Source organism: Pelecanus crispus, chromosome 1 (assembly GCF_030463565.1).
Source record: "Pelecanus crispus isolate bPelCri1 chromosome 1, bPelCri1.pri, whole genome shotgun sequence".
NCBI lineage: Eukaryota > Metazoa > Chordata > Aves > Pelecaniformes > Pelecanidae > Pelecanus > Pelecanus crispus.
In genome coordinates this window covers 79,088,702-79,112,371 of record NC_134643.1, presented here as the reverse complement: position 1 = coordinate 79,112,371, position 23,670 = coordinate 79,088,702, and the positions used below count along the sequence as shown (strand labels likewise).

The window sequence follows — 23,670 nt, the reverse complement described above, 5'->3', positions numbered from 1 at the left end:
TCAAGCTTAGGGAAATTGCAACCGAGAAACTGCCTAAAGGCTGGTCCAATTCAGAAATGCTACATTTTGCTATTTGACAGACTTCTGGATACCAAAGTTCATGCTCCAAAGTTCCCCCTCCTGAGCGTCACAATCTAATTGCTGCTTCTCCTTGTACAAGGTACTCTCAGGAAGCATCTGTAGTCTCCTCCCAGGGTTGCACCCGAGTTGCACAGAATTCACGTTCTTGAATGAGATGCTTTCAAATACCACACGCCTGCCCCCAAACACATGCACAAACTCAACTTTAAGGCCATCATTGTTTCCTTCTACTTCAAAAAAACTGTACAAGACATAACAAAACATCAAGAGGGTACTTAATCTTAACAGTTATTGACTTCTCCTGATATATTCATCCACTAATGTGTTGTCTTTATTAAAATTATGCAGAACCTTTGGATTGCAAAGTGTTTAAAAATGCTCATCGCTTCAGTACAGGTATGATTTGGCTGACTTTCAACCCATTATGCGAGACCTTTGCACAGGTCCCTGGATAGTGATACTTCCACTAAGTCTTACACATTTGCTTCTTCTAAGAGTCGGTCTTGGAAAACTTCCTTTGAGTTATCATACCTCACTGAGACAGGAGGGAAGTGAAAGAAGGGAAGAAAAATCTCTTGAGTTGGAGGGAAAAAAATTGAGAATGATTGGGCAGCAATTAGAGAGAAGACCTAAACATCATTCACCACTTGCTACATATTGCTTTTTGTTAACATCTTCTGTAAAGTTTATCACCTGCTCAAATTACTGTTTGCTACTAATCACAGCCACTATTTTACCTACTTCTCAATACTTAGTCAAGTATTAAGCACAAAATAAGTCCTCTGAAGTCACTGAAACTATACCTGTTTACACTTCAGGTGAATGTTTCCCACTTCTTATGTCTTTTTCCCTTGAAGTATTTGGGAGGGAAAGAGCCACAGAGAGGTAATATGAACTGTGGAATACATACAACAACCTAGAATAATACTGTTCCTACAGTATCTCATGCAGACAGCTTTTCCATGAAACCAACAGTATGTTTAAACATAAGGCAAACGGACACTGGAGCCCACTAAAAGCACATTTGTGTATTTCCCTTTATGAAGTAAAAGTCCAATTTCACTTAAGTGCTATAAAAGTAACCTGAACACATAATATTGTTAAGAATTACATTTTTAAAAAGCTTTTGTTATTGACGCTTGTTTGTCTAACAATCTGTTTATAGAATTTATACTTTTATGCTGAAAGTCGATTTTTAAAAAAATTATTTCCAGAGAGACACTGTTTACTACAAGTCTTACTACAGTTGATTGAGCTGGTGTTTTGACAGAATTGTAGTCTGTCACTTAGTATAGCAGCCACTGTTTTTATAATCCTTAAAACAGTAGAATTCACAAGGCAGACTAATCAGGAAGCTGTAAACAAATAATTTTCCAAGACTTATTGGCAATAAACAAAGTGATCTTTAGTCCTTTAGGATTTAAATGTCTCTGCCAAATTGGAATTTTGGAAACTGTGGAATCTACTTCCAAATTAATACTCTGGAGCAGTTTGGAAACTTGTCTCTGAGGAAGAGTCAAAATCTATTTCCAACCCAGACTCATCAGAATTTAGGAGAAAATTAGGATAGGAGTTTAAGTCTGAATCCTCCTGCATGTTAGCAGAAGCATTTTTCATAGTTGAGTGCATGAAGCATGAAGATTCCCAGAGCCAGGTTTCAAGGTCCGCAGAAGAGTGAGGCATTTTAAGGTGGCAGTACGAAGAATGAAATTCCATAGTAGATGGGACAGTTTGACATTTTCTTAGTGATGCATAACTGTCTTTCCTGTTTAAAAAAAGAAAAAAGAGTATTAGTGTTTCAATGACGTTTCTGTTACTGTTCAGATGTCTGACAGGGAACCTGCATATAAGGAAGAACACTAGAGGAAAACAGTTATTTCTAAATGCGTTTAGTGAGTTAGGATATGGGACAACAGGAAAAGGATCTTGAAACAATCATATCTAAAAGAGGGGCACTCTGCCATTATGTGTTGTCGTCAGAAGTAGGTATAAAACAGTTACACTAAAGATCACACCATTATGAGCTCAGAAGGGTAGAACCAGTTTGTACATTACCTCTTAAACAGTCCTGACCTCCCCCCAGCTATCCACTTGGAATATTTGCCGATTTACCAATCACAGCACTAACAACATTAACAAGAATAGTCTCAACAAGTTGAGTAGCAAATATAGTTGTTCAACTTCCCAAATGGCATCTCTGCATTCCACTTCACAACCAGCTAATTATCACAAACCTGAACAGCCAGAACAGAACTTCCCTACACTCTAAATCAACACCTGAATCAATAGGTTAGTCTTTTCCAATTTGAGAAAGAAGGAATTGAAGTTGCCATCAAGAATACTCATTTTTTTCTTTAAAGTTCTCTCTTGTGTCTTGCAGTGCTTTTGGGGAAAAGCCCAAAACAATGCGCAACACCCCCTCTCACACACAAAAAAAACTCAACTCACCATACACACAACACTTCAACACCAGTTTCCATACCTGAAGTTTATGTGCACTAGAAGATACCATCCACCAGGTTAAGTTTCCTAAAAGGATTTTCAAACTGTAAACAGTGCAAATTTTCATGAGATTTAAGTCTGATTCCCAAACAGAAGCTAGATCTGATGACATAAGGGGAAGAGCATAAAAAAAACATGGGGGGGATTACTTCCTGCAAAAGGAACAGTAAGTTCTTGGTGGATGCTGAAACAAAGTACAGCCCACAAAGAGTCACCTGTAGAATATGAAGCAGGATTCTACACACAGAGACGTGGGACCTAGTTACCTGAAGAGGGAATCCACTGAAAGGAAGGTTTCAGGAAACTTAGAAGTTTGACAGTATAAACAGTTCAGTGGGAGCTGATCACCCTGAAGATACCATAAAAGCATACAGCAAAAGCCATGACCACCATGTTCTGGTTTATGTCCAAGAGCTTCTTTCCACAAGAGAAACTGTTTCTGGTTTATTATGATTAATCATGACTCAATGACCAAATAACCCCTCTGAGAAGTTAGATCTGAGACAATCTTGTGATACTGTGCCTTCCAAATGCCCATTTCAGATGAAGAGTCTGACGATTGGTAAGGCTGGAATATGAACAACATCAAGAAGCTCCTAAATAAAAGCATGAAGATGACTATACCCAAATTCATTGTGTAAAGGAGTCAGAAATATCATTAAGAAAAGCAGGAAAAAAGGACACTGGATTATAGAACCACAGAATCATTTAGGTTGGAAAAGACCTTTAAGATCATCCAGTCCAAACATTAACCTAACATTATCAAGTCCACACTAAACCAATTAAGGGTAGACTAGACTAAACCATGTCCCGAAGTGCCACATCTACCTGTTTTTTGAACACCTCCAGGGATGGTGACTCCACCACCTCTCTGGGGAGCCTGTTCCAATGCTTGACTACCCTTTCCATGAAGAAATTTCTCCTAATATCCAATCTAAACCTTCCCTGGTGCAGCTTGAGACCATTTCCTCTTGTTCTATCGCTAACTACTTGGGAGAAGAGACTAACACTCACCTCACTACAACCTCCTTTCAGGTAGTTGTAGAGAGCAATAAGGCCTCCCCTCAGCCTCCTCTTCTCCAGGCTAAACAACCCCAGTTCCCTCAGCCGCTCCTCATAAGGCCTGTGCTCCAGACCCTTCACCAGCCTTGTTGCCCTTCTCTGGACACGCTCCAGCACCTCAATGTCTTTCTTGTATTGAGGGGCCCAAAACTGGACACAGTATTCCAGGTGCAGCCTCACCAGTACCAAGTACAGGGGCACAATCACTTCCCTGCTCCTGTTGGCCACACTATTCCTGATCCAAGCCAGGATGCTGTTGGCCTTCTTGGCCACCTGGGCACACTGCTGGCTCATGTTCAGCCGGCTGTCGACCAGCACCCCCAGGTCCTTTTCCGCCAGGCAGCTTTCCAGCCACTCTTCCCCAAGACTGTAGCGTTGCATGGGGTTGTTGTGACCCAGGTGCAGGACCTGGCACTTGGCCTTGTTAAACCTCATACAGTTGGCCTCGGCCCATCGGTCCAGCCTGTCCAGGTCCCTCTGCAGGGCCATCCTACCCTCCAGCAGATCGACACTCCCACCCAGTTTGGTGTCTTCTGCAAACTTACTGAGGGTGCACTCAATCCCCTCATCCACATCGCTGATAAAGATATTAAACAAGGCAGGCCCCAAACAGAGCCCTGGGGAACACCACTTGTGACCGGCTGCCAACTGGACTTAACTCCATTTACAACTACTCTCTGGGCTCAGCCACCCAACCAGTTTTTCACCCAGCGAAGACTACGCCCATCCAAGCCATGAGCTGCCAGCTTCCCAAGGAGAATGCTATGGGAAACTGTGTCAAAGGCTTTGCTAAAGTCCAGGTAAATGACATCCACAGCCTTTCCTTCATCCACCAGGCGGGTCACCAGGTCATAAAAGGAGATCAGGTTGGTCAAGCAGGACCTGCCTTTCATGAACCCATGCTGGCTGGGCCTGATCCCCTGGTTGATCTGCACCTGCCTGTTGAGTTCACTCAAGATGAACCACTCCATAATCTTCCCCGGCACCGAGGTCAGGCTGACAGGCCTGTAGTTCCCCAGGTCCTCCTTCTGGCCCTTCTTGTAGATGGGCATCACATTGGCAAGCGTCCAGTCATCTGGGACCTCCCCTGTTAACCATACCACATATACCATTATATGTAGTATCAAGTAACTGAAGAGATGACAGCAGGATGATAGCAAATATATACGAAGAACATGAGCCAGCAGTGTGCCCAGGTGGCCAAGAAGGCCAACAGCATCCTGGCTTGGATCAGGAATAGTGTGGCCAGCAGGAGCAGGGAGGTGATTGTCCCCCTGTACTCGGCGCTGGTGAGGCTGCACCTGGAATACTGTGTCCAGTTTTGGGCCCCTCAATACAAGAAAGACATTGAGGTGCTGGAGCGTGTTCAGAGAAAGGCAATGAAGCTGGTGAAGGGTCTGGAGCACAGGCCTTATGAGGAGCGGCTGAGGGAACTGGGGTTGTTTAGTCTGGAGAAGAGGAGGCTGAGGGGAGACCTTATTGCTCTCTACAACTACCTGAAAGGAGGTTGTAGTGAGGTGGGTGTTGGTCTCTTCTCCCAAGTAGTTAGCGATAGGACGAGAGGAAATGGTCTCAAGCTGTGCCAGGGGAGGTTTAGATTGGATATTAGGAAAAATTTCTTCATGGAAAGGGTAGTCAAGCATTGGAACAGGCTCCCCAGAGAGGTGGTGGAGTCACCATCCCTGGAGGTGTTCAAAAAACAGGTAGACGTGGCACATTATGACATGGTTTAGTGGGCATGGTGGTGTTGGGTTGATGATTGGAATGATGAACTTGGAGGTCCTTTCCAATCTTAATGATTCCTAGACTTTCTTTATAAATGATCAAGCCACCAAGCCAGGAGGCGTGGGGTTGCTACTCTACCCTTAACTGGTTTAGTGGTGGACTTGGCAGTGTTAAGTTAATGGTTGGACTGGATGATCTTAAAGGTCTTTTCCAACCTAAACAATTCTATTCTATGATTCTATGAACTGCATGTCTGCTCAGAGACACGGCCTCAAAAGCCAACTAGTGTTATAAAAGAAAAGGCTTTAACTGATTTCAGAAAAGGAGAAGAGAAGCTATTTGTATATAGGAATTAAAGGCTTCTGAATTCTGGATAAAACTGAATATTGTAAAAAGAAAATATCTTTACAACCTAATATTAAAGCCACCATTCAATACTTCCAAAGGGGGAAGGAAACCCAAGCTTCAACCTCAGTAAGTCTTCCATTAAGCCAGAACCTTTAACAGTAAGTTTGACTACTCTGTACTTCTAAGGGATGGAGCGTATGAATCTGATCTTCCATGATGCCAATCTAGAACCTGGCAAAACTTCTTATAAGGAAGTAGGATCAAGCAGTTCTCAGACATATCAAACCTGCATTTCTGATGGGTCAGTGTATAGTGTTGCCAGGGCAAAAGAGCATCCCTGATCTTCCTCCTTATCTAACTTTATTACTAAAAACAGGAAGACAAAAGCTCAAGAACTCTTGGCTGAAATAAAAGGGTATTTTTTGTTTTAATTTAAAAATGTGCTGTATATAGAACATGGCAATGCTTTAATTAAATAACTGCTGCAGTTAGGAGTCTCCAGTGCTACAGCTACCCCTTGGAAGCTTTTATGAAGCATTTCTGTTCACTCCTAATAGCTTTTCAGGCTAATTTCTCTCCCCTCCTTCTGCCACCTCCCACCCAGCAACTCCAGTAGCTGAAACAATCATCAGAAAAATTACACTAAAATAGATATGACCTACTCTGCTGAAGTCTGGATTTATGCTTTTTCAGACCAAATCTTAGGCAACTTTGGATTTGTAAGCATGTGTGTTTCTCTACTTACAGCACTACTCTGACATGGCTGTGCAACTATGTGTTCCAGCAACAAGCCCATTTTTTAGCAGGAAAATCTAAACTGATTACTGGTCATATTAATTTTGCAAAAGTTTACAGAGCTCCTTGGGCAAATACTACAATCTCCAGCAAAAAGTGAAACAGTAATGGTATTCTTAGATTCACACTGAGGTGAGCTGTCACAGATTCCTCCATATACATAGCGCTACAAAGTTTAACAGAAATAAGTCTGAAAGGCTAAATCTCACACCAACTTGGTAAGAGAAGCATAATGAACCCAGTTACAGCCAGGTTAGAGTAGAGGTTTCTCTTCCATAGAAATAGAGGTACCTAAAAATTTTCCGTATGTGTCTTATTTTAATTCTTCCCAATTACCTTACAAGACTGTCCTTCATATTCATCTACTTTTTAACTCTTACAACCTTTCCTGTCTAGACTCCTAAGCATCTAGTCTTTCTCCCAATGTTTTTCAGTTCCTACCTGCTACATCTGATTTAGAACACCTTGAGCAACCTTTTCCTCCTCTTTTCTTCCCAATTGCTCCAACTACTGTAGAGCACAGAAGAAGCAAGGTCTCTGTTCTCAGTCCAATGCCTGCTCCATAACCCACCCCTCTCCCCAACAACAGGCAAGACCTCGTTGTCTACAATATGTAGCAGTCATTGATCAGTTATAAACAAGAAGCACCAGAAAAATATACTTAAGAAACAATGCTAAGGATTAGAAGCAGTGAGAACTGGTTTGTATTACCTTTGAGAAAATTATAAAATCCTGTTTCAAGACAGAAACTTAGTACTCGAAGCTCTGACAAAAGAGAGAGAATTTATAAAAATGCATCATTTGCATGCAGCAGCACTCCACTTTACCTGGATGTACAGAAGAGCTTGCTTTTAGCCTGGGAATAAACTATACCAGCAATCCGATAAAGCTGTTCTTGCATCCATCGAACATCAGCAGGCATGTCAGGAAACCAGTTTACTAGCCTACAATCAAAACACAATTGTTTTGTAAGCAGTAGATCTAATCCGCATTTATTTTTACATACCATGTCCAACATCCAACAAAATAACACAGTTTTCATTCTCCCCAAGTTAACTCCCTCACCAAGGTCTCCAGTTCTTCCCAACCTGCCTGAGTTCCCATCTAGCCCACTCATCTCTTTTCTACAAGCTAAGAAAAAGGGCAGCACAGACCACTGCATCTCCGATCTATGCCAAGTGGCTGACCAGTATGTGCATTCCACATTCTGTGACCAACATTTAGGAAGCCTGCAAAATACTCCTGTCTCCAAGCCCTCTTTCTGTCTGGTAGGAACTTTCTGGTCTGTTTAAAGGTAGGTGGAAGAAGAAGGAAGAGGACAAGAAAAGCACAATGGAAGAACAAATAGAAGACAGAAACATAACAATATCACAAATGTGTATTTTTCCTTATGACACTCTTTACAGAAGTCAGTTACACTGGAGGGGGGAAAAAAAACACATAAAAATTCTGTTTAAACTTGCTTCCTCCCCGTCCATCAAAAAATGGCACAGAAGTGGCACAGAAACAAAATATTTTACTGGAGTTCTATGTGGTTCCATTTACAGAACATTTGATTTTTCAAGTATTTTCTAAAGATAGTAATGACATCTGCTGCTCAAGGGCTGGAATTCTCTTAAGCAAGAACAAGGCTTAGGGTTCACAGTGCATTCATTTAGCACAATTTCTCCTTTATGAGAATTGAAAACCTTACAAAATTAAGCCCTGTTTCAAGAGCACAGCTTTCAGTCCACCTAAACAAACCTGGTAAGAAAATTTATATGGTGAGTAAACACTGGATTTCACTCCTGACTTCAGAAAGAAGCTAAAGCACAAGAACTCTCTGGATAGAGTTCAAGTATCACTGTAGAATATAGTAATAAAGACTGTGCTCCTGGAAAACACAATTAAGGGTGCTTCTTTTGAGCACTTACGAGACAGCTACTAGTAATAAGAGTAAATTGTTTAGGAATCTTAATATGTTCATTTATCTAGCCTTAGACTATAGAGGCTTTAGGAGGACGCATTATGTAGGTAGAAATAATGGTCTTTGGACAGTTACCACTTGAATTCTAGAGTACCAGAATGCATACAACACTGAATAAGCTCTCAATGAGTAAATTTCCAAAATGGTTAATTAAAAGTTCTTTACCGTAAAGCAACAGAGTAAGCAGATTCCACTGGTAGTGTATATGGTAGCATCAGATAGGATATCACCCGCATTGGGAACAGTTTAGAGAACTGAGCATAGAATCCATTCTGTTCTTTACAAGCTTCCTGCAGTGCTTAAGAATTATTTGGTTTGAAAAAGATGTTAGACTATTTGAAAACAGTTTAAATAATTTGCTTAAAGTTTGGTAATCTTCAGTCAACATTATCAAGTGTTACTGAATAAGGCTCAGATAGAAAATAAAAGAATTAATCTCAAGGGACTCTTACCATAAACCTTCTCTATGCTACTTTAAAATATGGGAAACACAGAATCATACCACAGGGGCAAAAGACATTACGTTAAGCAATAAAAGTTCACCTCTCCAAAAACACTTATGTATTTTAGACAGCATTCCTGTCTTGTTAGAGACTTGATAAGGAGTTTGTTTAAATTCTAGACTTCCACATATTCTAGTTGTTACATATAGTTGTAAGATACCTCACACTTCAAATCTTTCCTAGGTCATAGGGTTCAGACCTTGAAAATACTGATCAGCACCTACAAAGAAACCTAGGTAAAAGTTACAGACTAAAGAAATATCAGAAGTGGATTTGGTCTATTAACAGCTTATTAAAAAGACAGGAAAACCAGAGAATTAGAAATCTACAGAAGTCTGTTTTAAAAATAAGATGGGGATAACCAGTGTTTGGATTTGATGTTCCACTTTGCTGTGAAATATATGCTTACAAAAATACTGTGCACATACAAAGTTTATCCAAAACCAAATGAGAATTCAATTCACACCTCTGCAGTGTTGAAAGTAGCTCCTTCCTCCTGCTTGAATCTTATTTCTGAAGCTAAATCAAAATGTACATGTTCACATTTAATAAGTAGTTAAAGAACTTTTTTGGGCTGAGCTAGTCTCTAACATCACAGGCAGTTATAAGATTAAATAAAAAGCATCTTATTCAAATTATAAGAGTAAGCAGGGCAGGGGGGGGATGTGTGGAATCAAAGCTTGCCACTCAAAGTTACAGGAAACAGTCTGAAGCATGTACCTTTACGAAGTCTAGGAGGCAGACTCTCAAATATGCTCTTCTCCAAAGGCCATGGATTTTGCTTCAGCTGGTCATTAAGTACTTCCATTTTCAAAGCTTCTACTCTGTTATTTTCTGTCAATTTTTTTTTCTTCATATGGTCAATGTGTTGTGCAGCCTCATGAGGGTTTCTTTTTGTGAAGGACAAGTGGATATAAATTGAGTCATTCAGAATACCTGAAAGAGTCAAGAGCTTCCACTTAGGCTTGATCCACAGGTCTTCAGACTACCTGTACAGTACCTGTAGTCTGTGTATCTGTACAAAGGCCTGTCCTGAGAGAACATTATCTACCCAATGTCAAATACACTGTTCTTATAATCCCACAAATGTTTAATCACAACCGATGAATACTCTTTTGCAGGTTTAGGTCTTACTTTAAAACAGGTTCTAAAGAAAAGGAAAAAAAATGAACAATTAACTGAAACCACACTGGAAACATACAGTCATTTACCGAAGTTGTCTTCCAGCAAGAAAGCAAATGATTTAAAGGAGAGGAGGGAAACTGATTTAATATTTATTTGAAAAAAACACCTAAAATGTGTCAGACATTTGGGAAATTTGACATTGCAGGTATCACAAGTACTTGGAAGCATTGCTACAACAAGGTGGAGAAGGGAAGCAAGTAGGGTACAATATTGTTTTAAGATATATCCAAAGTACAGATATAAATCCACATAGGTTGCCTTGCAAAACTGGTGCAAATTAAGAAATAGCATTGATAATTACCTTAGAGAAAAGCACTAGGTAATGAATACAAAGTGAGAAATACAAGAAGGGTTTTTATACTCGGCTTCCAGAAAATTGTTAGAAGACTACCAAATCTGACTAGGATCCATACCTACATACAATAGAATCTGTATCCTACTTACAATTACTCCTAAAAGACAAATGTCAAAAGAACGTACAGTGAATTTAGCAAAAGAGTTATCTGAAGTGTTACAGACGGGGGGAGGGGGGGGATGGGATTAACTCCTACAGTTGAAATAACTTAACAAGAAAGGAGATGCATAATGAATGAGTTTGGAAGGGTTATAATTATCACTGATCAAGCTTGAAGCAAGACAAACCTGTGACAGAATAAGAACAAAGGTGGTAACAGGATCAGTAGTGTGAAAAGGAGGGCAACAGTGCAATACACAGAGGATGTGGGGGAAAGACACCAAGGAAGAGCTGCAAGGAATCTCAGACATTAGTGTCAGATGGAAACATGCACACAGGAAACTTGTGGGTGCAGTACAGCAACGGAAACCATCTTAGCACAGGCAACCACAAGTTATAGGCTCTTTGTATAGCTTGTGCTTTTAATCACCTGGTAAAAGGTATAAAGCAGGACTCTCTCATTAAATATTTAATAATATTACTAGAAGAATCAAACTCTTAAGCAGAACTATGACATTCTTTAACAGTGAAGAAAATTGTTCCAAGAAAATTTGAATATCTAATGTTTAGTTATAAGAGTATAAGCAGTGAGCACATCAGCCTATGACTGTATTACAGTACTGCAGCTGGTACTATCTGTAACAGCGCAAACATCACATTTCAGTTTTCATTCCTCTAATCTGACCCAGTACCAATTTGCTTCTGCATCCAAAGACTCCAGGAGCTAGGCATATTTAACACATGGTTAACTTCATGCTAATATCAAGTTACTGTCTTTAACTTGTTTGTCTCAAAGTGTGCAGAGCAGTAACATTTGTTAATATAAAATATGTTACTAGAATTCTAGGAGTAGAGCAGAGCAACTTTCAATTCTTCTTCCTAAACTTATCGGGTTCCAACAACTACTATGTTACAAGTCATCGTCTTCTAAAGTCTTTCATGATACAGACTAAGGATTTGTCTGTGACTGAGTTTATATTATTGTTAACCAACTCCCAGTTCTGGACTATAAGACTTTACCTAGAAATTCACTTGGATGACAGCAGAGAGGAGGTGATAAGAAGATACACGAGTGGGAGACAATAGCCTATTCCTATCCTTCACAATTAACACAAAAGAAACTAATAATATGATTTTCCTAGAATTGGAATTCTTTGGCAATTTCACTTAACAATATCTTAACATTCACTTCACACAAATTTGACAAAAACCCAAAAGTTCCATTTCTGTGTGGCAGCACAACTTACCTCAGGTGAATAGTTACTACAACTATGTGATCTGTACAAGAACTAAACTTATCACGATGCCTTCAAAAACCTCAAAGACCTAGCCCCTTCTGAGCTACATACAAGCCCCTCACCCTTTTTTTTTATTCTTTAACTCAGGTTAAGACCACATCATCAGTAATTATCCACAAGTGTAACATACCATTCTCTTTCAAGAATTTAAGTGCATCTGAATATCCTTGCTCACAGATCTCTCCTAGTACCTGCAAGCATAGGATAAATGAGTCAGACAAATAAAAGGAGATTCAACTTAAGATCAACAGTTTGCAGAATGAAAAGCCACTTCCATCCACCCTCCATTCTTGTAAGAAAAATTTACATTAGCAATTGCTATAATTCAACATTCAGGTTAATTGTGCCTACTGTGATGATGCATACGTGATCATGTGTACATAAACTTATCTTTCAGCTATTACAGATGCACTGAATTATTCACCTAAAAGGACAGCGTTCTAACAGTTTGCAAGAATTTCCTCCCCTTTTGTTTCTTTGACTAGCCCTTCAGCAGATGCAAGCAACAATGAGACAGGGTGGCTTGGAGTATGCCAATTCCACTCCTTCCCTCCCAGTGCTTCCCACTTCCCAAAACTATGAAAAGTCAGCTGTGCAATTCTCATGCTCAAACTCAGACTTAGTCTTCCATAAGAAAACATCTTTCACCAGATGCAACACCAGCTCACCTCACCTACACAGTAGTCCTAGACAAAAAAAAAAAAAAAAAAATTAAAGCCTACATAATTAGAATTTAACATTTTTCTTCAAGTGGTCAAAAAGCCGTAATTTAAAAAAATATATCTACACAGGAACATTACTTCTCTGTAGTATATCCCAAGCCAATTGGCAAAGTGCCTTTTCATTTTTTCAGCTTCCACAACAGCAATTCAAGTGCATGTCCCTTATCAGATCTGCAATTAACAGCTCTTAGCAAAGAGTAAAGGCAACTTGCCTGCGTGAAGTATTACTTGAGAACTTTACAAAACCATGAAGCTTTAGAACTTCTAAGTTCTGAAGTACCTGGTTAGCAGGTAAACATGAAAGGACTACAAACTGACAGTTATAAATTTACCAATGTTGATTTTATGATAGAATCCTGTGCTAATTCCCAAATAAATACTGAAAGCCAATAGCAGGACATGCATTTTTAGCCTGAGAGAGACTAAAAATAAGGAGAATTAAGACAAACTATGAAAAAAACAGAAACGAGAAGATAAATGTCACCAGAAAAGTTTATACGACCAGATGAAATGCTGAGATTACTGTAGCTTTCTGCAAAAGCGAGGCTTTTATATGGAAAGATGGTTTAGTCACTACATGTGGGCAGTGATTTACCTTAGGTTCTGGTGGAAAGAGCGCTTGTGTTAAACGATAAAGGTTCCCCAAACTGAGCTGAATGCTGGTGTTGGTCACATTCATTTCATGAAAGTTGGCAGAATTCCCCTTTGGGCAGATATCACACTCCCCAGCGAAAGGTGAAACTGTGATGGTATTCTTAGATTCATAGTGAGGTAAGTTGTCACTGATTCCTCCATCCACATAGCGCTACAAAAATTAACAGAAATGAGAAGTCTCAAAGGCTGAAAATTTCTAACTAGCGGATTTCCCATGCAAGAATTAATAGCATTTAAGACTGTAACAGAACAGTCTCTGCCCAGGCTCCTGGGCTAAACATTTTGAGAAGCATGTTTTGTCCTCTAATGCCAATTAAAAAACATTGCAACATACTCTTCTAGAGCAGTCTGCTCCTACCTATCAGCTTTCTTGGACACTCTTTAGACCCAGCAGCACGCAGCTACTGGCAAACCTCCTGTAGGTGTATAACACAATCACTAAAGCACACGTGCAATCACCAAGTCCTTTGTAGAAGTATTAAGTACGATAGAACAGGTTTGGCAAAGGAGGAGCCATAGCATGCAGCCTTCTCATGAAATTATTAGAAGGTTGAAGTAAGCATTTAAGTAACTGTTCTACAGAGGTAAATGGTTTTAATTATTTGGAGTTTCTGCCTATCTCTTCTCCTTAGTAATTTTTTAATCTACAACTACTACTGTGTTTGAAAGGGGTAGAAAAAACCCGAACAAAACCCACTACACCCAAAAGCTTCACAACTGGCAGTTAGATATACCTATTGAAAGTTATCCTTAAGTCTTTGTTTTAAAGTATACATGCATGAAGCACCAAGCCAGTAAAGAGCAAGATGCTACAAAGTTTACATACTTGACATTCTGCTGCACTTAAGCCCTGCAGGAGTCATGCCAAGCATATGCAACTGTGGGATTCATACCAAGTTACATCGAAAATGCCTCCTAAGCATTAAAATCATATCAAAATAATTGCAAAGATCAAAAGGATACAATGATTCCTTCCTTCTCTTTTCCCTCATTTGGTCCTATTGATCAAATAAAGCATCACTTGTATGTTTTTGTACTCTGAACTAAGCCTTTTAAAATAACATTGTTGTCTGGTGACAAGAACTGAATAGCCAGATTAGCCTGGATCCACCTAAACCTTGGATTCAGTCCAACATCCTGTTTTCATAACACCTTTAATCTGGAAGAGTTTAAGGAGACATACAAGGTTTAGAAGTACAGATAAAGAAAAATCCCTATACAGTTCTAATCACTTTTGCTTAAATTTTGGCATGAAGAAGAAAATACATTTTATGTCTATCCTTGACTTTTTAGCACTTCCAAATTGCCTTGAGAACAGTCTGTAATCAACCACTGTTAGATGTTTTGAGTTTTCTTTCAATATTCTTCCCCTCTTCTCGTGTAAGGAGCAAAGTTGGAAGGAAAGCAAATGCAAGTTAATACAACATTATAACAAAAAGCCATGAACGTTACCGTCTTGATTTGAAATGCATGCCTGCTTCCAGACCTGTTAATCAAAACACCTACAACAAACTATAACAACTTTTCTGCAGTTGTTGCCCCTTTAATGCAGGATTTTAGAAAAGCCAGTATAGCCACAAAGTATTAAGAGGTTTTGTAACCAACAGTTCCCGTGAAGAAGTAGAACGGACTAATATACTGAGCCTTTACCTTTAAAAAAGCAACCTTTCTTACACTGAATACACATGACAGAAGATATTAAAAAGCTTTGTTTGTATCTAATTGAACATGGAACTTTAATCCAGTTTTAAGGCAGATCTACCTACAGCAAGAAGACAAAGATATACAATAAACTATCATACAAGATTATTTTTTTTAAACCAAGTGTAAGTGACCCTTCCTATAAATTTGTGCAGGTAAATTAGCATCACTTTCTTCAATAAATATTTATCTTTAAGTTAAGTAATTGCTAGCTTACAATACCCTCTTAATTACTGCATCAGCAAGCAAGAAATCTAAGAGTAAGAGAGCGAGCATGTGTGTATTCTGCAAGGTGAAATAGAAACAGACGTAACAGATCTTCCACAAATTTAGTGTTTTCTTGCTTTTTTGAAAAGTTGTAACATACAGCTACAGTTCTAGAAGCTATCATGAAGGTATTTATTTTACAGCAGGACAGCCAAAAAAACATATACATTATCTCTTAATATTTTCAGAATAGCTAGAACTATTTTTAGATCTTAATAATGGAGACTTACCACACCTCTAAATGACGGTGGAATTAGGCCACAATAAATAGGGACAAATGAACTACAGATTAAAGCCTGTAGGAAAATGAGACCATATAAATTAAATGGTAACTATTTTATCATTGAAATTATCATTTAGCTTATCAAGCATTATTTTAACAGGATGAGGGTATTCCACAGTTCTTTTTTAGAATGTTACCACACTCCATCTAAAAAAAGACTAACTAAAAGACCATTTCTGGGAACACTAGTTAGCAAGGAAAAGTTCATGAACATTCGCTCAAGCTGTGCGTTTTCTGAGTAACCAAAGTAGCTAACTGGGGACACAAATATCAACATTCTGGGATCATATTAAACTAGCTTTGTAACTGATAAGAATGACCTTAAAAAAATTCTTATTCATGAAGGATGTAGTTTCATCAGATACACTACATTTTAAAGGCACTTACCCTTTTAAGATTGATCCCTCACACCTACTCAATAAAACAGTTCGCAGATACATTGACTGGGAAAACTAGTACATGAATTTAGTGTAATGAAGCTTGAGTTCATCTACAAAATACTGTCAAAGTCACAGTATCCTAAAATGTTTAAAATGGAAATCCAATGGACAATGTTAAATGGACTCAAGATTGCAGAAACTTTATAAAGTTGTCAAAAATAAACATACCTGGACAACTTCTTCTTTAGAGTTAAAATTAGATATTAATGCATTTTTACCATCTGATACTCTGGTTAGCGAAATACACAGTCTGCCTGATGACAACTGGTGAGTGTTTTCTGGAAGATTTCTCATCAGTCCATCTCTTAATATCTTCATCACATTAAAGGAAGGATGAAGAGGACCAAGATTTCGCTTTCTAGCTTCTTTGGCTAATGCCAGAACATCTGCACAAGCTTGAGCTGAAAATGAAATGCATTTAATTTAAGAACAGAAGATAGGTCAAAAACCAAAAAACACACCTCCAGTAATAAAGCATGTCTAGAGCTCCAACTTTTCTCTCCAATTGCTAGCATGAAAATTCAAGAGCTTTTTAAGAGATAAAATAACTGTTCACTAATGTTTAACAGAGTTTAGGAGTCTTCTGAGGAAAAAAAAAAAAAAAAAAGTCACTTTAGACTTTCAAATAGAACTCTGGGTGAAGACCCAGCCACTAAGTTACTTATATGTTATTTATATATAGACTGTAGGTGTAAAATACCCATATAAGCGGCTTCCATTAGGAATTATTCATTCCAGAAACACATTATTTAAGAAAAAAAACCCAAAGATGATTGACCTTCTGTAAGCATGTATGCATGGACATATTCCATATGCAACATCCATAAAAACCTACAGCATATGATGCACAGATTTAAGCTCCACAGTATGTCTGCTGAAGAAGCAGAGCATCTGGGTTCATCACAGCTAGTAACACTTGCTGGACTTTAAACAAACTTAAGGTTCCTGGGCACCATCTTCATTTATATACAAACACAATAAAGGGAACATTACATGTGAACTTATGATAAGGAATGTCAGGAGGGAAGTTTTTAAAGCAGCGGGTAAGGAATGTGGAGGGGATCTGTAACACCTCTCACACAGGTCTCTACCTAAGTAGGTGCATTTTCACCAAAATTCACCACAGAGTAATTTTTTCTCCAATTAAATCAGCATTTAGGAGCTAGATCAAACCACTACAGAAGACACAACTGTTCCCAAAGAACACTAAAATCATTTTAACAACCACACACCTAGTCATAGTAGGAACAGCAGCTCATCCACCTGCAATGTTTTGTTTGAATTTTTAGTGTCATGTTTCTCCAGGGCATACTTTGAGGAAATTGCCTGATAAGCTCGTCAACTTGGTAGAGGAAAGGGGGTGGGGAGGAAGGTCAAAGTAACAGGTTATTAACCTGAGTGATAGGCTACAAGGTTATCTAAAAATATTTTTAGAACTTGCATATTTTAACTTACATAGACTCCTTCTAGAATAGGTGGGCTTCGACTTACCAAGTTAAATGCGAGCACTGCACTGGAAACAACACTACCTAAGCCTTTGAGTTCAGATTAATTTCCAAAAATATTATCTTCCTAGAGTGTTATCTTTTCCTCCTCAGATAGCAATACCTAAACCTTTCTCATTCTTAACACAGTAAACCAAGAGTCTATGTTCAAAAGAGTATCTCTCAAAAAATCTGAGGTATCAGACATACTCCATTTTTACCACTACAATTTTTTTCATTCCACCCTTGCAGAGTGAAGCCTTGGGCCATGAATCCACCAATACCAGTAGCCTGACCCCACCTCCCACTGCAGAAGCCAGCAAACAATTTAGACACAGCTCACTTTTCATGGTCAAATATAAGCTTATGTTAGTAAAACACATTTTACATGCAATTAAAAAAATGGCACAAGTCACACTCTGGCAAGTGAAGAACTTATTTCCGGAAGCAGTTATGTAGACAGTTTTAGCAGTTCTATTTTTCACACACTCAGATGTAAATTACCACCTCCTTTTTTTTTTTTTTTTTTTTAATAAACTAATTTAGCAATGTTCAATCTTCTAAGCTTTCTAAAGAGAGAAATTGGGCATGTTGCAGGAGTCTGAGATATTGAACTACCAGAACCCTGTCCAGGTTAGTGCAGTCTTAGTGCATGCATTAATTTCCTTTTGCAAAATAAGTGAATTTTTGAAAACTTATGCACCAAGCAAATGAATAGCTTGTTCTAAAAAACAGACCAAGAGCACTGGGTGCATGGATACATGAGCAAACAAATACACACGCTCTCACTTCTCTGCCAGGTCTCAATGCTGTTTTTCTAGCTAGCATCCTGTCAAATTGAAGCTCAAGCTATTACTTAAGTTTGAAGCATGGCAACATCTTCACTCATTTGCACTGCAGGCCTGTTTCTGCAGAAAAAATAAAGTAAGCCAGTGCCCTCTACTAACCTTGTGTTGTGATTATTTACCTCTCACCCTAAAAAATGTCAGGCAAGTATCAGCTCACTTTACAAACGCCATTAAAGGGCTGCAAAACTGATGACCTCTAACAGTTTAGATTTGAACTCTTATTTCAACTTCCTTTCAAAAAATAACTACCCATCAAAATGCAATTTGATTTCAGTTTACCCATCTCTTCCACATACAAGAATGTCTACATTTGAGGTAGTCTAGAAGGAAAAAAAAAAAAAAAAGAAAAAAATCAAGTTTACATATTTTGTTACTGTAATCTATTTTAAATATGAGAAGCGCTCCTAAGCAAAAAAGAGTATGTTGTGTCTACCTGAGGGTATGTGATATTAAAACACTGAAAACTTAAAAAGCTGTTCATTATTAATTCAACAACTTCAATGTATTCCAGCTTCTTTTCCTTCTCCCTTCTTTCCTCAACAGGACTAAAATACAGTTACCTCTTAGGCTAGTGTATTGCAAAATGGAATCATCTCAGGAAGTGGCAGAGAGGTAGAACTGAAGTCAGACTGGGATTTTAGTCAGACCTTGGTACATCTGTTTTATGTTTTTGAAATGCAAGGGAGCTAAAGAAATTAGTGTTCCTATTAAATGTGAACTGTTTCTAGTTATATTTCTATACTCCTAGTTATATTTTTGTATTCCTATTTTTAATGGTTGTTGTGGTTTAATCCAGCAGGCAGCTAAACGCCACACAGCCGTTCGCACACTCCCCCCTCAGTGGGCTGAGGGAGAGAATCGGGAAAAAAGGTAAAACTTGTGGGTTGAGATAAAGACAATCTAATAGGACAGAAAAGGAAGGGAAAATAATAATGATAAAGAATATACAAAGCAAATGATGCACAATGCAACTGCTCACCATCCACTGACCAATGCCCAGCCAGTTCCCGAGCAGCCACCGTGCTCCCCTGGCCAACGCCCCCTAGGTTTTTTTTGTTCAGCATGACATCATATGGTTGCAATATCCCTCTGGCCAGTTTGGGTCAGCTGTCCTGGCTGTGCCCCCTCCCAGGTTCTTGTGCACCTCCAGCTTCCTCGCTGGCAGGGCAGTATGAGAAGCTGGGAAGTCCCTGACTTAGTGTAAGCACTGCTCAGCAACAACTAAAACATCAGTGTGTTATCAACATGATTCTCATACTAAATCCAAAGCACAGCACTATGCCAGCTACTAGGAAGAAAATTAACTCTCTCCCAGCCAAAACCAGGACAACGGTTAAATAACTATTAATTCGTTTCCCACACAGTAAAACCTGACATTGTATTTACAGCCCCCACCAAATCTGTTCTTGTTAGTGCCCCACTAGAATGGATGACCACACCGGCACCAAAATACCAGATCTCCAAGACATCCATGGGGAAGATCTAACACGAGGAGTGCACCTTAACAGTTCAGTTCGGAATAGCCTGGAATGCACTTCATCCTCAAAAGAAGTCACCTCTAAGCTTCTCCCTCTACCTTCCCCCAAATTCAAAGAAGGAAACTTCTTTCTCAGCCTGGAAAAGGACACTTCCCCCCGCCACCACCACCCTTCAATGGCTAATGTTTACATTTACCCAGACTTGAAATTCTACAGGCTCAGTCTGCCAATCCAACAGGTAACATGAAGCACAAAGAAAACCCTTTATTTAAAATATCTGGCTACAAACCTGTAAGAGATTAAATATGCATGTCAATTTTATTCAAAAACCCCATTCGTATACATACATACACACTCAGAGCTTTACATGCACCAACAAGCATACTAATTGAGGTCTGAGTCCAGTCAAGTCTTGAACACCTCCAAGGATGGAGGTCCCACAACCTCTCTGGGCACCTGTTCCCCCCATGGTAATTTTTTTTTCCTTATACCTAATCAGAATTTGCCATGTTTCAGCTTGTGTCTGCTGCCTCTCATCCTTCCACTACCCACCTCTGAGAAGAGTCTGGCTCCATCTTCCCACAGTGAAATGCAACTGTGAAAACACATGGAACTTACAACCACAACTGCAGAAATAATAAATACTGCATAGTAAAGTACATAAACGTAAGGGAGGTGTACAATACGAACTAATGAAATATACCAAATTATTATACCACATAGTGTTTCTTTAGAGCTTATTTACAATCCTCTGCTTTCACACAAACTCACAAAAAATTAACAGGTAAAAAGATATAGAATTAACATAGGAACACCTTCTTCGTTTGATGAATTTACAGTGATTCACAGATTTTAGAATGTGGCTGGTTTTGAATTGTCTTCCAACATTCCCAAGGGGCTTTTCTTTTTTTTTAAAAAAAAAAGTTTCCAGAAGAAATACACTTGTCTGTGAAATACAATACCTTGGGCAATGATCACACACATACTAGCTATTCTATTAGATAGAGAAAAACAAAAATATCAGTTGGCATATGAGAAGGGAAAGACAAAGGAATAATTTGAAGTCTGCAAGTCTCAGTTATTAAAATGCTAAAAATTTTAAAAGCTGTTAATAACATACTTTCAGGTAAACAATATACACTTTTTGTGCTTAAGAGCATTTCAAATATTTAAAGCAGCTTCCTTCTTGAATCATTTACAAAGACTTAAGACTTAAAATTGGATATGTTCTAAGAATAAATAGTTATTGTGGATAAATATGATTTGTTTTAAAAGCTGATATTAGGCTCATAATAGCTCAAGTGTGTTATGTTAGCACATTACAGCAAAATTCAGTTAAGAAGTTTAAGTAGCACAAGTTTATTGCTAAAGCGTTGAAGAAATTAAGCATATGCGATAGAGATCAGTGAAGCAGCAGGGACAAGCATTTCACAGCATTACTTTCTCGCACATACAGAGAACTTCTGTTTCTTTTAGGCAGTGAATTGTTCCCTCAGCGATTTAAAAGCAAAACCCAAACCCTCTCCAAATTCAAAAGAAGCACTCATTGTTTTCCTCCTCCATCTATAAGATGAAATGTGAATTTACAAAACCTTCTAGTTCTAAACCTGTTAAAGGTACCGTTAACAAAAGTGATTAGTGTTGAGTCATGAACTAGACAAGCTCTTATTCAGTGGATTTCTTTGGTTTAAAAGGGAAACCATTTTCAGATTTCCAGGTATTTCATACACTTTTTTAACTGCATTCCAGTCTCTATCCCTAAACACCTTGGTATTTTACTTGTATCAAGCTTGCTTTAATGTCTAGCATGTCTAATTCACTAGATCAATGTGTATTTGGGTTCTCATGAGCCCTACCTGGGTAAAAGTAAGGTATACTTTTTCTACTGCTAGAAAATAAGCACTTATTTCACAAGAGAGACTATATTTAGTCACAAACTAGCATCTTTTATCCAGTATAAGTACAAAACAAGATTAACTCTATAACTTAAATCACGATTAAAATCAGTGATTTTAATCAATCCACTGTTTCTAATCATATACCTAAGTGACCTATGCAATATACACTGTGCACGGATTAAAGAGGAAAAGCATGTTAAAGCTAACCTAAGCCCTGACCTTAACTCTCTTAGCCTTACCTAAGAAAGGAGAAGCTTTAGAGGAAGCAAGTTAAAGCTAACTGGAACTTCATGGGCAAAAGTATCTACAGAAGAGATGCGTTATTTCTCAATAAAGTGCAAATATTGTGTTTCAAACTGATGACAGGCTTAGTCTGCCTGCTTTGAAGGGTGTTAGGATTCAGCTATCTGCCGCTCTCCCAAGTTTTTAATTCCTCTACTTTGCCCAAAGGTAAGAGCAGTTGTCATCAAGCCGGTATGTGCAACTCCGAGGCAGACACACGTACCTGGGGTAATAAACTCTGTCCATCTGACTACACGAGTGTTGAAACTGGATGAGGCATCGTCAAGACCATTTCTTGAGCCCGGGAGGTTGCTAAATATCCACCCAAGGTGAAGACACGCTAACTTTACTACCTGCCTCTTCCCCCACCCTCAAGGAAACACACGATTTTTGTGTCTTTTACTCGGAGGCAAGATGTGCGCGGGATGAGACGTACGGGAACAGAAGACAAGACAGCTCGGCACCCACAGGGCCAGATAACCCGTTCGGGTTTAGTTTCACAGAAGGGCTCACGTTCCTCTCTGGGGGCAGAAAACGAGGAGGAGAGGAAAAGAGCAGGCCCCGCGGGGAGGGGGAAGGGAAGGGCAGCCCCGCCGCCGTCCCCGCCGGCGGAGGCGGGCCGAGGCGCTCTGCGGGGCCGGGGCCGGGGCCGGGGCCGGGGCCGGCAGCCGGCCCGCCACACCCGCCCCTTCCCGCAGCCCCGCTCCGCGGCAGGCGGAACGCGCAGTGCCCCGCCTCAGCCCGCCGCCCCGCTCCCCTCAGCCCGCCGGACCCCCACGCCCCCCCGCCGTCGCCGCTGACCCAGAGAGCCGCCTCCGACGAGCACGGCGCCGGCGAGCGCCCCGGCGGAGGCGCCGTAGATGTGGCGGGCGTCGCGGATGACGTGGGGGGCGCGCTCCTGCAGGCAGGTGGCGGCGCCGATGTGGTAGACGCCCAGGAAGCCGCAGCCGGCGAACGAGACGCTCCAGCCGCGCTCGCGGTCCAGCATCGTCGCCGGGCGGGCCGCTCGGCCGCCGGGAGCTCGCGCCGCTGCCGCCGCCGCCGCCGCTGAGCCACTAGGGCGCGAGCGGCGGGGGCGGCCCCCTAGCGCCGCCGGCCCCCGCAGCAGCCAATCCCGCGCTTCCGATTCCCCCCGCCCCCGGTGGCCCGGGGCGCCCCAGCCAACCCAAGGGCAGATGCAAACGTAGGCCCCGCCTCCTCCCCCCGCAACCCCTCCCCGTCAGAGGCGGGGCGCGCGCCGGGCGGCCGCGGCGCTGCGTGAGCCGCGTCCCGCGTGGCGCCGCGTCCCTCGGTCCCCGCAGCCCCCTCGGCCCCGGCAGCCGGTTTGTGGTAAGGCTGAAACGCGCCCTGTAGCCCTCCGGTAAAGGAACGAAAGCGGCGCCGGGGTCCGCCGCTGCTTCCCGTGGCCGCCGGGGAGCGGGAGGCGGCGGAGCTCCTGCAGCCCGTGCGGGCGGCGGAACGCGGGGGTCCCGCAATTACCGTGACTGCCCACGGCTCGAAGGAAGGTATCAGGCTCCCGTGTGCAACCACTGGCATTTCATGACCTGCTGGAAGAGCACGCGCCGTGCAACGATCCTGTAATAAACTTTTAAGAGAAGGAAATTAATGATGATAATAGGCTTATAAAGGGAAGATTACAGAATAATCTGCTTTTTTTCTGAGTATCTCAAACCACGAACTTACCCAATTCCCTG

At 40.5% G+C, this 23,670-nt stretch overlaps 1 protein-coding gene across 1 annotated transcript; it reads right to left on the bottom strand.

The window, feature by feature from the left end:
* Window positions 1-1,547: 1,547 nt before the first annotated feature.
* LOC104024032 (1-acylglycerol-3-phosphate O-acyltransferase Pnpla3) lies at window positions 1,548-22,964 on the bottom strand. Its single transcript, XM_075716598.1, has 9 exons — window positions 22,778-22,964; window positions 16,155-16,387; window positions 15,494-15,559; window positions 13,237-13,446; window positions 12,050-12,110; window positions 9,703-9,918; window positions 8,645-8,777; window positions 7,341-7,457; window positions 1,548-1,846 (listed from the first exon to the last, which is right to left on the bottom strand). The coding sequence occupies exons 1-9, from the start codon at window positions 22,962-22,964 to the stop codon at window positions 1,555-1,557; spliced, it is 1,515 nt and encodes a 504-aa protein (XP_075572713.1). The 3' UTR covers window positions 1,548-1,554.
* Between the last annotated feature and the right edge of the window lie 706 nt (window positions 22,965-23,670).